At 37.3% G+C, this 16819-nt stretch overlaps 1 protein-coding gene across 4 annotated transcripts in view; it reads left to right on the top strand.

Moving 5' to 3' along the window:
- The window catches only part of PRKDC (protein kinase, DNA-activated, catalytic subunit), a 239744-nt gene that overhangs the window by 101567 nt on the left and 121358 nt on the right, over nt 1-16819 (top strand). For all 4 annotated transcript variants that reach the window (XM_046001490.1, XM_046001500.1, XM_046001508.1 and 1 more), the window contains 5 exons: nt 4036-4221; nt 4616-4720; nt 5803-5970; nt 7826-7953; nt 15467-15674. In XM_046001490.1, coding sequence (XP_045857446.1) covers nt 4036-4221; nt 4616-4720; nt 5803-5970; nt 7826-7953; nt 15467-15674 — 795 coding nt within the window. The remainder of the gene's footprint in view (nt 1-4035; nt 4222-4615; nt 4721-5802; nt 5971-7825; nt 7954-15466; nt 15675-16819) is intronic.

Consider the following 16819-nt stretch of genomic DNA (forward strand, 5'->3'; position numbering starts at 1 on the left):
TAGCAATATTAATGATTCTATTCCATGAGCACAGAATATCCTTCCATTTATTTGCATCTTCAATTTTTTTCATCAGCGTCTTCTAGTTTTCATCATATAGGTTTTTAATTTCCTTGGTTAAATTTATTCCTAGGTGTTTTATTCTTTATGGTGCAATTGTAAATGGGATTGTTTTCTTAAGTTCACTTTCTGATAGTTGGTTATTAGTATATAGAAATGCAGCAGATTTTTACGAATTGATTTTGTGTCCTGCAACTTTATTGAATTTATTGTTTTTTTTTTTTTAAGATTTTATTTATTTGACAGAGAGAGATCACAAGTGGCAGAGAGGCAAGCAGAGAGAGAGAGAGAGAGGGGAGGATGCAGGCTCCTTGCCCAGCAGAGAGCCCGATGCGGGACTCGATCCAAGGACCCTGAGACCATGACCCAAGCCAAAGGCAGAGGCTTAACCCACTGAGCCACCCAGGCACCCCTGTTGGTTAGTTTTAATAAGGGTGGAGTCTTCAGAGTTTCCTCTATTTAATATCGTGTCTTCTGCAGACAGTGTTACTTCTTCCCTTCTGTTTTTCATACTTTTTTTTTCCTTTTTCTTCTCTGATTGCTATGACTAGGATTTCCAGTACAATGGTGAATAAAAGTGGTAAGACTAGACATCCTTTCTTCTTCCTGATTATAAGGGAAAGGCTCTCTGTTTCTCACTATCAAGTATGATGTCAACTGTGCTTTTGTCATATGTGGCTTTTATTATGTTGATGTATGTTGCCTCTATACCCAATTTGTTAAGTTTTTATCATGAATGATTGTTGAATTTTATTAGATGCTTTTTCTGCATCTATTAAGATGATCCTATGATTTTTGTTGTTTATTTTGTTAATGTGGTATATCATGCTAATTGATTTGCAGATGTTGAACCATCCTGGCATCCCTAAAATAAACGCCATTTGATCATGGTATATGATCCTTTTAGCATATTGTTGAATTTGATTTGCTGATATTTGTTGAGGAGTTTTGCATCTATGTTCATCAGGAATATTTTCCTATAATTTTCTTTTCTTGTAGTTTCCTTGTCTGGTTTTGGTATCAGGGTAATGCTGGCCTCATGGAATGAGTATGGAGGTGTCCACTTGTCTTTAGGTTTTTTAAGAAGAATTTGAGTATTCGTCTTAGTTCTTCCTTAAATGTTTGGTAGGATTCACCAGTGAAGCCATCTGGTCTTGGACTTTTGTTTGTTGAGAGGTTTTGATTACTGGTTCAACCTCCTCACTATTAACTGGTCTGTTCAGATTATTTCTTCAAGATTCAATCCTGGTAAGTTGCATGTTTCTAGGAATTTATCCATTTTTTTCTAGGTTGTCCAGTTTGTTGATGAATAATTATTCATAATGGTCCCGTATGATCCTTTGTTTATCTTTGGTGTAGGAATACCTTTTTGAAACAAGGAAGTTAAGTGAAAGCCTCCCTGAATTCTGAACTTTGAGGCTCTTAGCTTTCTTCCCACAGTTTGGCTCCCAGAATATGGTCAGTTAGGTATATACCCTCAGGCAGGATATAGGAATATTTTGACAAGTCTAAGAGAAAATAAAGATTAAATGTCATCATTGCCCCACCAGCCTACACTGATGCATATTGCCAGTGAGCCTTGGCCACTGCATAATACTTGTAGTCAGTTCCTCAGTATGTGCCAATAGCCAGGGAGCACCAGGCATCAAGAAATGGATTCTAAAAGGGTTAGGCAGGTAAAAAGCCATTTGACACAGAGACTATTCAGTGAGATGGAAATGTAAAGAGAAAAGATCCCCAAAGAGATGAGAGAAAACAGCTTATTGGCAAAATAAGAATTGCTACTGAAAAGAACACTAAAATTAAGGAACATTTGAGAATTCAGCATAAGCATCAGAAATTGAAAATGAAATGGGTTTGGAAGATAAAATTTAGGAGCTCTCACAGAGAATAAAGTAAAAAGGCAAAACAGAAAGTAGTAGAGAAAACATGATGAAACTTGGGATCCACTGATAGGTTCCATCACCAGGACCTCTTTCCCAGGGGAAAGACAGGCCCTCAAAACAATGTCCCAGAAATGAAGGCCTGGAGCTTCCAGATGGAAAAGAGACATTCAATATCCAGCACAGTGTATGAAAGCAGCCTCACATGTAACAAATTTCTTGAAAATTCAGAACCCTAGGGACTTCACCATGAGAAAAGATTCTAAAAAGTTTTTGCAAGAGACAACGTTATTACATTTAAAGGATCAAGAAATCAGATGCCATTTGTCTTTGCAACTGCAGAGTGGACACTAGAAGACTATAAGCCAAATTCCTTTCACATTTCAGCAAAGAAGATTCCAACGTGGAGTTCTGAATCTGGCCAGACTATCAGTCATGGGTGAGAGATGAATGCAGGTGTTTCAGGTGTGCCAGATCTAAAGGAATCTTATCTCCTATGCACTCTCATCATTCAGCCAAGAAAGAAGAAGATGTTGGATATGGGAAGTTGGCTCAAACACAGAGAAGGGACCAGTCTCCTGGAGGGTGCTTAAGTGACACCCAGAGCATAGAGATCAAAGACATTCTAGAGTGGAAACTATGTTGCAGTGAGGTGGAGCTGATAGACTTCCTGATGGGTTTAGATGTCTTGATGCAATTTCATTAAATAAGTAGTGTGTGATGGCAAATAATGATAAGCACACTGAAAACAACAAAGAAAGCAGGCAAGTTAATATTTCAGGGAGATTAGAATGTGTAAAAATGATTACATTGTCATAATGATAAGAATATTGAATATTAATTGTTAGGGTCTGTGATCAAACGAACAAGACTGACACAAAGCGAAAGTCAAGCAAAGCTTTATTTTGTGCCAAGCATCGAAAATCAAACCAACCAGTCAGGGCCGTCTCTTACAAAGAGGTGACGCCCGACCAGGACACCAACCCTGATTACTTCTCTTACCCAATGATTCCTCCTACCCCACGACTCCCGCTACCCAACAAGGGCTGCTACCCCATGGCTCCCCTACCTGACGACGGCACTCCTGGTGGCACTGCTCCCTGATGAGGCCGCTTCCAGATGATGGCGAGGCCGCTTCCTGATGATGATGCTCCGGCAGCGTTGCTCCCTGGCGAGGCTGCTGCCCGGCTGGCAAGGCCGCTGCCTGGCGATGCTCATGACGCTTGGGCAGCACTGCCCCCCCAGCGAGGCCACTCCGGATGACGAGGCCGCTCCCGGGCTGGCGAGGACGCTGCTTCTCCTGCTGCTCGGGGCAGCGCTGCTGGTGTTACTGCTCCAGGCAGCGCTGCTGCTGCTGCTGCTGCCGCTGCCGCTGGTGTTACTGCTCGGGCCGGCGCCGCTGCTGCTGCTGCTGCTCCTGCTCCGGGTGGCGGCGCCGCTATTGCTGGTGTTCTGGTAGGCGCCGCTGCTGCTGGTGTTATTGCTACCAGCTACTCTGACTCCTCCTGCTAAAAAACCCCCTCTGCAGCCTCACAGACCAGCTTTTATAGTGGTGGTTGAGCCGGCCCACACAGGTGGCCAATGGGATTTCAACTCACCACAGTTAATATATGCGCACCCCACTGATTGGATACGGCTATCTGGCCTGGCCCGCCCCTATATCCGGGGTTTACAAGTAAGTTTGCCGCTGGCTAACCAGGCCTCTACATTAATCTAACCAAAATTAGGATGTCAACTATTGGAAAGGTGGTGGGACAGGAAATATGTGTGTTCAAGCATGTGTGTATCCTTCTGTGCATGTGTAACAGAGGAGGGTTAATTCTTCCTCTCATCGAGAATGCTCCCAACTAAGAAAAGAAGCAATAGGATGAACATAATTTCATAAAGGAGACCACATCTTAGGTTTTTGTGGGAAAATTTACATAATAAGCTGTTCTTCTCAAATTTGAGGAGTTATGAAGTAAATAGCTATTACAGAAATAGCATCTTTATTTTCCAAGAATAACTTTGATCTGAAAGTGGATTTTGTTATGTATCTACCAGTCTTACTATTGAGGATTTTTCTTCAAGTACACACACTTATTTATTTCAGGTGAGCACCGTTTTGAATGGTATGTTAGATCAGAGCTTCAGGGATCGAGCCAGCCACAAATACCAAGGACAGAAACTTGCAAGTACAATTCTGCACAACTGGAAGAAATGGGACTCCTGGTGGGCCAAAGATTCTACTCCTGAAAGTAAAACAGCAGTGCTGACCTTACTGGCCAAAATTTTGCAGGTATCTTGGGAAACCTTAAAAAAGAAGTTGTTTTGGACTCTTTAAGTTTTATCTTTAAAAATATGATGGAGATTTCTTAAGAAGTTCATTGGTTTGATGAGTAAAAAATATTTTCACTGGACAGTTCCTGTAATTATCTTACATTTTATACTTTTTCCATTATTATCATTTATACTCATTATCCCTTCCCATACTTTACCTTGTTAGGGTCTTTACATGTATTGTCTCACCAGATAGATTTAAAATATTTCAGAACAAGAATTGTTAAAAATACTGTTGAAGCCAAGGAACAAATTTGTAGATTATTTCTGAAATTAAAAAACTTGGGAAATGTGTTAATGGAAATTAGAGGGATAATATAGAAATGTATCATGTTTTATTTCCCCTCCTTTAGATTGATTCGTATGTATCCTTTAATACAAATCACAGTGCATTCCCCGAAGTCTTTACAACATATGCTAGTCTACTTGCTGATTCAAAGTTGGGTTTACATTTAAAGGTAAGTGATGCACAAGATTTTTTTTCAGATTACATTCTCCATTATTTTCCCGTTTTATAATTTTACATATTTGTGATGTTTTGTTTTTTATTATGGAAAATTTCAAATATATTCAAAAGTAGAGAGTAACTCCTGTGTACCTGTCACTCAGCCTCAATAGCCATCTGTCTGTGGGCATGTCTTTTACAACTATGCAGCCACTCCTATCCTTGAAGGAGACCTCTGGCATCATGTTATTTGATCTATGCATTCTTTTTTGTCTCTCCAAATGATAAATATAATCACAATGAGTTTCCCGTACTTAGAAGAATTAATATTTGTTTTTTCACATGTGTAGTTCAAATTAGCTTTTTTGAGAATTGCTGTATTAGTGAATGACAGAATTTAAACCAATACTCAGTCATTTTTCTATTAATAAACATCTTGGTAATTTTTAATATCTTGGTAACTTTTTTAGAGTCAAGAACTTAATATTATAATTTTAAAGTCCTATAATAGTTAGATTTTATGCTCTAATAAAATGTGGCCTTAATGAAAGATGTCTTTTTAGTAGACCATAAGGATATTTCTTTGAAATTTTCTGTTTTGTGGTTAATCACATTTCTCATTCCTCTGTATGAGGGAGCCAGGGAACTTTTTTGCCATGCAAGGGAGATAGGAAATATCTCCTAGTTCTTTTAGCTCATTATGAATTTCTGAATTAGTTCTGTGAGAAATATTTATAAATTATCCCATAGTTCATTCAGTATGCTCTTTCCACACCAAACTTATCCAGTGTATCTCTATTAGAGTCTATATTTATAGAAGAAGAAATCACACAGCATCATCATACAGTGTCTTATTTAACATATATATTATATATGTAGCCCTGAGTTGGCCTACTGGCCTCTAGAGTAGAAGCCAAGATAGAGTATTGTGTTCAGTTTGGTTTTCAGTGTAATCTAGAAGGTATTCTAAAGTCATTCATTGAATCCATACATTGCTTTATTTGAAAAGCCTTAAGAAAGCAGTAATTTTATTTATTCTGTAGGATACTTAAGCCCTGACTAGTACAATTTCATATGTCTGCATTGCTCCCACAGGGTCAGGCTGTAATTCTTCTTCCATTCTTCACCAGTCTTACTGGAGACAGTCTTGAGGACCTAAAGCATGTTCTTGAAAACCTTATCGTTTCTAATTTCCCTATGAAGTCTGAAGAATTTCCCCCAGGAACTCTGCGGTACAATAATTACGTAGACTGCATGAAAAAGGTTAGTTTTTAGTGTACCAAGTGAAATTAAAAGATTGTTTTTCTGTTACATTTCTTGATGAAAAGAAGTGAAATATTCAGATTCAGAGATATATTGTAACTTTAAGAATTCAGTTCAGTTCATTTTGAAATCTGAGTAGCTTTGGAGGCAGATGCATATCTAAATCCTTCGGAATTCATTTGCTCCCATTTTAAATTGAAATCTTTTATACAGAAAAATCTTGTAAAATATTCTATGAATAATATATAAATTTTGAAAATTAATGCCAAAAAGAGCTAAGAAATAGAATAAAGTGGTTATTTGAGAAATACCTAGTGATTATCACCTATATTATTTAATATACAGATGAAGGTATCTAAAATATCAGTGGCTTAAACAGGTGATAGATTGTTTCTTCTCTACAATACTAGATTGTTGTTATTTATAACAACTACATATAGGTTTTCCCTGCTATCCAAAAGTGGAACATTTCTGTGAGAACTTTTTTTTTTTAAAAGATTTTATTTATTTATTTGACAGAGAGATCACAAGTAGGCAGAGAGGCAGGCAGAGAGAGAGGCGAATGCATAGCAGGGAGCCCGATGCGGGGCTTGATCCCAGGACCCTGAGATCATGACCTGAGCCGAAGGCAGAGGCTTAACCCACTGAGCCACCCAGGCGCCCCCTCTGTGAGAACTTTTAAAGCCAAAATGGCATAAAGCAAAGAAGCAATTACCATTAATTTGTGCAGGAATTTTTTGAGCATTCCCAGACCCAAAAAATATCTTCTCTTAGGCCCTTTTGATACCAAAGGACACATCTTGCTAACAGGTGCACAGGATGATTGAGATAAAACAAGATGCTCAGAGACAACAGTTCAAAGCTATGGCGCCTTGATGCTGAGATACTGTGTGTAGTTCCAAGGGAAAGAGCTTGGTGGTGCCACTCTCAGTGCTCAGGGTACGTGCTGCCTCTAGCTTGCCAGTCACCTTTCTTGAATGGTGCATTTCTGCAATCAGCAGGTCATTGATGGGGTGACACCATCATGTAGGTGCCATCTAAGTATCCTGTTCCTAAGCAGTCTGTTACCTGATGGATATAGCATCCACAAAGATTCTACATAGATCTTTGGTACTTTCTCTTAATGTAAATATGCTAAAGTAAAAATAAGTACAGTCACTGAACATTTGAAGGAAGCTCCCAACCTAAAAATAAGTAAATCAACATGAAAAAGGAACTCAGAGGGAACTGAGTTAACGAAGGGAGATGGGAAATGAGAACATCAAAGAAACTGTAACAGTAGCTTCAGAGATGAGAGGACGTATTGTGTCCATGAAGTAGAACAAATAAGTTCTTTTGGAAATTAAATATATAAAAACAAAATTTAAAAAAAATTCACAAAACAGAAGGTAAAATTGATGATATTTCCTAAAAAGTAGAACAGACATACATCGAGATGGAAAATGGGAGAGTAGAGAACATTAGATGAACAGCCTAGAACAGCGGCTGTGCAACAAAGATGTGTGGAAAAGACGTGTTGAAAATAAAAAAGCTCCTAGAGTACCTGGAATGGTGAAGACAAAGACCTCAGTGAAAGCGCATTGTCGTGGAATTACAGAACCTAGAATCAGATCTTTCAGAAGATCCTGACTGCTATAAGAAGGAAAAACATCTGCAAAACCTTAACAGAATCAAAACTCAAATATTTAGCAAACATTATTATATGCCAGTCATTCATTGTAGCTGCAGAGATGGCAAAAGTGTTAGCATTTGTTATTTCTCTGTGAAACATAGTTTTAATTTTCTATTTTGTTATTAGTACTTATAAGAACAAAACAAAGATAAAGACCCAAGAAAATTACTATTTTTTTTCTAGTTTCTAGATGCATTGGAATTATCTCGAAGTCCTGTATTATTGCAGTTGATGACAGAAATTCTTTGTCGGGAACAGCACCATGTTATGGAAGAATTATTTCAATCTACTTTCAAAGAGATTGCCAGGAAGTAAGTCATTCTATTCTAGTCTGGGACCCCAGACACTGTATACTTTTTATTTCTGTGGGAAATTATCTTCTCTGTTCCAAAAAGTTGAGTGCCAATTGTAGTCAACTCTCACAACTCAATTTTATTTTGTTTTTCTTGATGGAGAAAACTTATTGTGAAAGTTTCAAACATACTCAAAGCTTTAGCTGAACATCCAGGTCAAACATGCATGAGAATTTTCCAGCCTCATCAACTCGGTTTTAGCTTCGTTTCTTTTGTGCTGTAGCTACTGTAATAAAGCAGATCCCTGATGCCATGTCATTTTACCTCTGATTACTTCTTTTTATTTGTTAATTTTAGTTCATTAGCGTGCAATGCAATAATGGTTTCTGCGGTAGAATTCAGTGATTCATGACTTACATACAACACCCAGTGCTCATCACAAGTACCCTCTTTAATAACCATCACCCATCAAGCCCATCCCCCACATTCTCCATCAACCCTCAGTTTGCTCTCTATTGTTTGGGGTTTTTTTTTAAGATTTTATTTATTTATTTATTTGTCAGAGAGAGGGAGAGAGCACAAGCAGGCATAGTGGTAGGCAGAGGCAGAGAGAGAAGCAGGCTCCCCTCTGAACAAGGAGCTCAATGTATGTGGTACTCGATTCCAGAACCCTTATTCATGACCTGGGCCAAAGGCAGCAGCTTAACTAACTGAGCCATACAGGCATCCCTGTTTGCTCTCTATTGTCTCTTATGATGTGTTTCCCTCTCTCTTTTTTTTCTTTTTCGTCTTCCCATATGTGATCTGTTTTGGGGGGGGAGGGGAAGAGAAGAGGGGTGGGAGGGAGTGGGGTACAGGCAGACATGGAGAGAATCTTAAACAGGCTCCATGCCCAGTACAGAACCCCACACAGGCTCAGTCTCACAACCCAGAGATCATGATCTAAGCCGAAATCAGGAGTTGGATGCTTAACTGGCTAAGCCATCCAGGCACCCTGGTTTATCTTTCTTTCTTAAATTCCATGTATTAGTGAGTACATATGGTATTTGTCTTTCTTTGACTGACTTATTTCACTTAGCATAATACACTCTCGCTCCATCACATCATTGCAAATGACAAGATTTCTTTTTTTTTTTTTTTATGGCCAATTAATATTCCATTGTATATATATACCCCATCTTCTGTATCCATTCGTCTGTTGATGGACATTTGGGCCTTCTCCATAGTTTGACTATTGTTGTTAATGCTGCTATAAATATCAGCGTGTATGTACCTCTTTAAATCTATATTTTTTATCCTTTGGTTAAATACCTAGTAGTGCAGTTGCGGGATTGTAGGGTAGTTATATTTTTCACTTTTTGAGGAAACTTGATACTGTATTCCAGAATGGCTATACCAGGCTGCATTCCCACAAACAGTGCGGAAGGGTTCCCGTTTCTTCATATTTTCACCTGCGCCTGCTCTTTCTTGTGTCGTTAATTTTAACCGTTCTGACAGGTGTGAGGTGGTATCTCATCATGGTTTTGATTGGTGTTTCCCTGATGCTCACCTCTAATTACTGCTGTATGTATGTCGAAAAATACAGTGTTTTTCTTTGGTTACTATAGTACCAATATCAGTGGAGCAAAATTGTCAGTAATTTCATTTTCATATGTCTGAAGCATTTGTAATCGTAAATGCTTCAGACTGTTGGATTCTTTTAATTCTGGTCCAAACGAGGTTCTTAAATGGCATTTCACTATTGTATCTCTTAAGTCTGTCTTCATCTAGAACAGTCCCCCATCCCCTTACTATTCTTTTGTTGTTAAAGAAAACTGAACACTTGGCCTGCATAGTGTGTTATAGCCTCAGTTTACCTGATTTTTTTTCCTGTTCTTTTTGTTTAACTTGTTCCTCCAGCCCCAGTTTCCTGTAAGTGGAAAGTTAAGTCTAAAAGCTTAGTTCGATTCAGGTTTAACTTTTGGCAAGATTACTTAGTAGTGGATGCTTTATATTTCATGTTCATGGCATTTGGGGGTACATAATGTCTAGTAATCCTAATTTTCATGATTAGTCATGTATGACACAGGCTTTTGCTAATGGTCTAGCATCCACTTATCATTGTTGCCCCAAGTCATTTATTTTATCAGGAGTAGCCAATGGTCATTTTAAAAATCCCTTTTTTAGGGGCACCTGGGTGGCTCAGTCGGTTAAGCATCTGCCTTTAGCTCAGGTCATGATCTTGGGGTCCTGGGATCAAGCCCTGCATCAGTTCCCTGCTCAGCAGGGAGTCTGCCTCTCTCACTCCCTCTGCCCCTCCCCCCACTCATATGCTCAGTCTCTGTCTCTCTCAAATAAAATCTTTAAAAAAGTTTTTTGAAAATTAAAAATCCTTTTATATCTTTGACATTTAGGAGCTAGAATTCTATTGTAATGAACTTGCCATTATCACTAGGGCTGTTCAGTTACCCAAATACAGTTTTAGTATTTTAGGACATTACAGTGGAAAAAAGGGAACAAATTTTATTATTAATTTATTATTTTTTTTAATTTTGAAAGATTTATTTTTTTATTTTTAAAGGTTTTTAAAATTTATTTATTAGAAAGAAGGAGAACATGAGTGGGGGGGCGGGAAGAGCAGAGGGAGAGGGAAAGAGAGAGAGAGAATCTTAAGCAAACTTGATGCTGAGCCTGGAGCCCAACATAGGGCTCAGTCTCACAACCCTTAGATCATAACCTGAGCTGAAATCAAGAGTTGGACATTGGTTGACTGAGACACCAGGTATTATTAATTTATTAATTACTAACTTTTTTTATTTTTTAATTTTGAAAGTAAGGGCTTAATGTCATGGATACTTATGTGACCAATGAGTTTTTTATTGGCATTATTTATATTGATATATAAATATCCATGTTAATTTATCTAACTTTACATATTATAAAATTCACCTACTTTAAGCATGAAATTTAATAATTTTTCATAACTTTACCAAATGGTACGATCATCACCATAGAGTAATTTCATCCTCTCAGTAAGATCCTGTATCAACTCCCATTCCCAGCCCCAGGCAATCACTAATCTGCTTTCAGTCTTTATAAATGTGCCTTTTCTGAACATGTCATATAAATGGAGTCATACAACATGGGATCTCTTATGTCTGCCTTCTTTTTTCAGCAAGGTTTGGAGGTTCATTCATGATAGCATGAATCAGTAGTACATTTTTATTGACATTTTTTAAAAATCATAATTAACCAACAACTATAGAACGTCCTACACAACAGGGGAATACACATTCTCTTTGAGCACATATAGAAGCCATAAAACAAATCTTAAGTTTAAATTTAAAATGATTGAAATCTTACAAAGTATATTCTCCAACCACAATGAAGTTAAATTAGGAATCAATAACAGAAGAAAACTTGAGGAATCCAAAAACATTTCTAAATATCCAACTAATTAATATATTTGTAAGTAGCCCTTAGGTCAGAGAAGAAATTAAAAGGGAAATCATGTAGCACTTTGATCGGAATAAAGTAAGAATAAAGCATATCCAAATGTACGAGATGCAACTAAAGCAGTGCTTACTTAGGAATTTGTATCTTTTAATACCTATATGAGAAAAAAGAAAATATCCTCAATCAGCAAATATAAGCCTGTGCCTTAAAATCAAGAAAAAGAAAACTAAACCGAAAGCACGCAGGAGGAAGGGAATAATAAAGATTGGAGTGAAAAGGTGTGAAATCAAAATTTAAAAAATGGTGGAGAAAAATCAATGAAACCAAAACTGGTTCTTTGAAAAGGTAGACAAAATTGATAGACTGTTAGCTGGACAAACTAGGGTTTAAAGAGAAGGTACAGTTCATGAAAATTAGGGATAAAAGAGGGAACATTACTACTGATCTCTCAGAAATTAAAAAGATAATAGGAAAATATTAGAATGACATCACATCAACAAATTCAGCAACTTAACTAAAGTGGACAGATTCCTAAAAAGTCACAAATTACCAAAACTGACTCAAGAAGAAATAGAAAATCTGAGTTTATGGGTTTTTTTTTTAAATTTTTTAAAAATTTATTTGACAGAGAAAGCAAGAGAGGGAACACAAGCAGGGGGAGTGGAACAGGGAGAAGCAGGCTTCCGCTGAACAGGGAGCCACAAATGCAGGGCTTGATCTCAGGACACTGGGATCATGACCCGACCCAAAGGCAGATGCTTAACAACTGAGTCACCCAGGCACCCTGAGTATACCTTTAATAAATAAATAAATAGATATGTTCATTTAAAATCTTCTCACATGGGAAAGCCCAGACCCAGATAGCTTCCCTGGCAAATTTTCATCAAATATTTAAAGAAGAAATAAGACAGACACTTCATGACATTTTCAGAAAATAGAGGAGAAGGAAATGAATACTTCCCAACTTATCCTTTGATGCCAGACTCACACAGATAACAAAGCCAGACAGAAACGTTGCAAGAAACCTGTAGACCAATATCCTTCAAGAATATAGACACAAAATTTTTCTTTTTTTTTTTTTTAGTAAATAAAATTTGTCAGAGAGAGCACGTGCACACAAGCAGACAGAGTGGCAGACAGAAACAGAGAGAGAAGTAGGCTCCCCACTGAGCAAGGATCTGCCCTTTTCAATTCAGTGTGATACCAGAGATTCTAGCCAGTACAGTCAGGCAAGAGAAAGAAATAAAAGGCAACCAAATTGGAGAAAAAGGAGCAAACTCTTTTTCTTCTCTTTTTTTTCTTTTCTTTTTCTTTTTCTTTTTTTTGGATAGCGTGTGTACATGTGGTTGGAGTGGGGTGGTGTAGAGGAAGAGGGAGAGAAGCCCAAGTAGACTCCAAGCCGAGTGCAGACCCTGAGTTGGGGCTCAATCCAATGATCCCGAGACCATTACCTAGCCGAATCGAGAATTAGAAGTTCAAATGACTGAGCCACCCAGGTGCCCCAAAACTGTCTTTATTCACACATGGCATAAGATAGAAAATCCTAAAGATCTACAGAAAGCTATTAGAACTAATAAGCAATTTTAGAAAATTTGTAGGCTCTAGGACCAATGTTAAAAAATCAATTGTTTTTCTACATATGAGCAGAAAACATTCAAAACTATAATTAGGAATATAATTGCACTCATAATAGCACCAAAAAGAACAAAGTACTTAAGAGTAAATTTAACAAAAGAAGTGTAAGACTTGTACACTAAAATTACAACCCATTGCTGAAGAATATAAAAAAATTAAAGATTTAAATAAATGGAGAGACATTCTATGTTCATGAATTTGAAGATTCAATATTGTTAACATGGCATTAAGTTGATATGTAAATTTAATGCAATTCTTCTCAAAATTCCAGCAGGACTTTTTTGTGTGTGTGCAATTTAAAATTGTGTTCATTTTAATTGTAACTTACCTAGAATATACTCTCTAGGATAAACAGTGAAAGTTTATGTTCTGAAATTACTTGGTAAAGTATTTTTAAATATGTGGTTATTAAACCAATTAGGTATGCTTATTTTAGTTAATATTCAGATTTTAGAAATTTTTTATGTTTTTAAAATATTTACATGATTTGGAAGCCATAACTGTGTAATGAGCTGTATTTGAGAGTCCTGCTTTTGTCCATGTCCCCTCTCTTATTCCTCTTCACCCCCCTTTTTTTCCACCTCATATCTTCTACAGATCACTCCCTGTCAGTACATAAACATCTTCCTCGATCATTTTTTATTTAAATAACTGGGTAATTATTTGTTGTACAGAATTAGCATAGTATTTTGAAGTAGCCCCCTACTGATAGACTTTGGGTTCAATCTTTTGTTATTAAAAATAATAACACAGTGGGGGCGCCTGGGTTAGCTCAGTAGGTTAAAGCCTCTGCCTTTGGCTCAGGTCATGATCTCAGGGTCCTGGGATTGAGCCCCGCATTGGGCTCTCTGTTCAGCAGGGAGCCTGCTTCCTCCTCTCTCTCTGCCTGCCTCTCTGCCTACTTGTGATATCTCTCCCCATCAAATAAATAAAATACTAAAAAAAAAATACAGTGAATAGCCCTATGTATATGTCTTTTTTTTTTTGGCCAGTGTATCTTTAGAGTGGATTCCTAAAATAATTTAAAAGGTAAATGCATTTGTTATTTTGCCAGCTTTCACAGCATCCCTTATTTGGGGGCTATAATTATTTGCATTTCCCGGCATATGAGTGTCTATTTCATCACAGTCTTGCCAATAGAGTATATTGTCAAACATTTGGATTTTTTCCGATTTTGTAGGTGAGAAAGAATTTCTCAGTGTTGCTGTAATTTATATTTCTCTCATTACGAAAGAAATAGAGCAGATATTCATCTATTTCAAGCTCATTTGCATTATTTTCAATAAACTATCTGCTGGCCTTTTCTTTTTTTAAAAGGTTTCATTTATTTATTTATTTATTTATTTATTTATTTATTTGTCAGAGAGGGAGAGAGCACAAGCAGGGGAGAAGTAGGCTCCCCCACTGAGCAGGGAGCCCAATGCAGGGCTTGATCCCAGGACTCTGGAATTATGACCTGAGCTGAAGGCAAATACTTAACCAAGTGAGCCACCCAGGTGTCTCTGTTGGCCCATTTTTATAATCAGATTTGAATTTTTTTCTTTTCTTCCTCCTTTTAGCTTACTCTAGAAGAGTTTTAGGTCTATGCATCTCTGCTGTGCTCATTATCAGGAAGCTCCTCAAAAGAATTTAAATCTAAGATAGTGCCCAAATAAGTATTACAGAAGCCCATGTAGCATCTAGTAGTATGCTGAGCCGACTGAATTACCTTCTAAATCAAACATTTTTGCCCTGGTTCGTGTTTGAATACTTGGTATCGGGATTTTAATGATCACTTAGTCTTAACCTCGTGTTTTTGTAGGTGAGGAAACTAACTCTGTATTCTTGGTTTATAGACAAAAATCTTAAAGAGATCGTTCAAATATCTTATATTCCAGATGAGAATATAAAGGGCCAGATGAATATATCTCTGTATAGGAAATGGGAATTGCAATTTATTACTAGGAAGAGACTAGCATTTTTATTTATTTTTTCTTTTTTTCTTTTTTTTAACTGCATTTAGTTAGTCACCATAAAATACATCATTAGTTTTTGATGCATTGTTCCAAGATTCATTGTTTATGTGCATTCATTGCTCCATGCAATATGTACCCTCCTTAATACCCACTGGAATTTTTAAATTATACCTCCTGAGTTTCAAATTCTGAAACTGTGATTGTCTTCAGGCCTGAGACTTTCCCAAAGCCTTACAGATGTTTTCTAAAAAAAAAAAAAAATCAGATTTGAAAGTAAATGAAAACAATTCTTAATGCCTAAGTTTGGCATGAAGATTTCTGGAGATGAGTACAATAATATGGTTCAGGTATAAATACTGCTTGTATTTCATGGTTTTTATATATAATACTCTTTAAAGTTATATTTTAGATTTATGGTCATTGGTGGTTATTTTGTTATGTGGGTAGGCACTTGTAAAATATTAGTTCAAAGCAGGGATGTTCATATAATTTTCTTTCTTTCTTAGGAGTTCATTTGTCACACAGTTAGCCCTTTTGGAAAGGGTGTACAGAATGTTCAAGAGGGATGACCTGCTTTCAAATGTTACTCGCCAAGCATTTGTAGATCGCGCTCTCCTCACCCTGTTGTGGCATTGTAGCCTGAATGCTTTGAGAGAATTCTTTAGCAAAATTGTGGTGGATGCCATTGATGTGTTGAAGTCTAGATTTACAAAGGTATAGTACATCTATTATTAAGTTTAATATTAGTAAGAATTGACAGATCATCTTGAACAGTGTCCTTAAAAATTGTAGTGTGTTCACTCAGAGGATCTTTATTGCTCAAGGAGCATTACCTCAACAGTTTGATAACAATCTGTAGTTACAAGGGATCTGCATTAGTTTCCTCTATAATAAATTACCACCAGTGTAGCTTAGAGCATCAGAAATTTATTCTCTCATAGTTCTGCAGGCCAGAAATTAGTATCCTTGGGTTTAAATCGAGGTGTTGTGAGGTTCCAAAGGCCCTAGGGGCAAATCCATTCTTTGCCTCTTCCAGCTTTTGGTGGCTACCACCATTCCTTGGCTTGTGGCCTGATCACACCTCTTTTTGCTTCTCTGGTCACATTGCCTTGTGTCTAATCACTCTTCTGATAAATATATAATTGCATTTAGGACCCACTTGGATAATCCACCCATCTCAGGATCATTTACTTGATTTTATCTGTATAATCCTATTTATCATGTGAGGTAACAATCATGGTTCTTGTGATTAGAACGTGGGTATTTGTAAGGAGATATTATTCAGTTGAATATAGTCTGCCTGCACCAAATGTTCCCACTTGCAAAATACATTTATCCCATCCCAACATCCCCCAAAGTCTAAATGCATTATCTTGCCTCATCAACTTTTTTTTTTTAAAGATTTTATTTATTTATTTGACAGACAGCGATCACAAGTAAGCAGAGAGGCAGGCAGAGAGAGAGGAGGAAGCAGGCTCCCTGCTGAGCAGAGAGCCCGATGTGGGGCTCGATCCCAGGACCCTGAGATTATGACCTGAGCCGAAGGCAGAGGCTTTAATCCACTGAGCCACCCAGGCGCCCCTACCTCATCAACTTTTAAGTCCAAAGTTATATCTGCATATCATCAACTCTGAATCCTAACTTTCATCATTTAAATCGTAATGAATCAGATATGGGTGGGATTGTGGGTGTGATCCATCTTGGGGCAAAGTTCTTTCCATTTGTAGAACCGTGAAACTAGAAAACAAGTAATTTGTTTCCAGAAAACAGTGGTTTGACAGGTGGGGTGACTGTTATATTCATTCCTGTTCCAAAAAGGAGAAAGTGAAGTAAGAAAGAAGTTACTGTTCCATAACACT

Source organism: Meles meles, chromosome 1, assembly GCF_922984935.1.
Source record: "Meles meles chromosome 1, mMelMel3.1 paternal haplotype, whole genome shotgun sequence".
In the NCBI taxonomy this organism is placed as follows: domain Eukaryota; kingdom Metazoa; phylum Chordata; class Mammalia; order Carnivora; family Mustelidae; genus Meles; species Meles meles.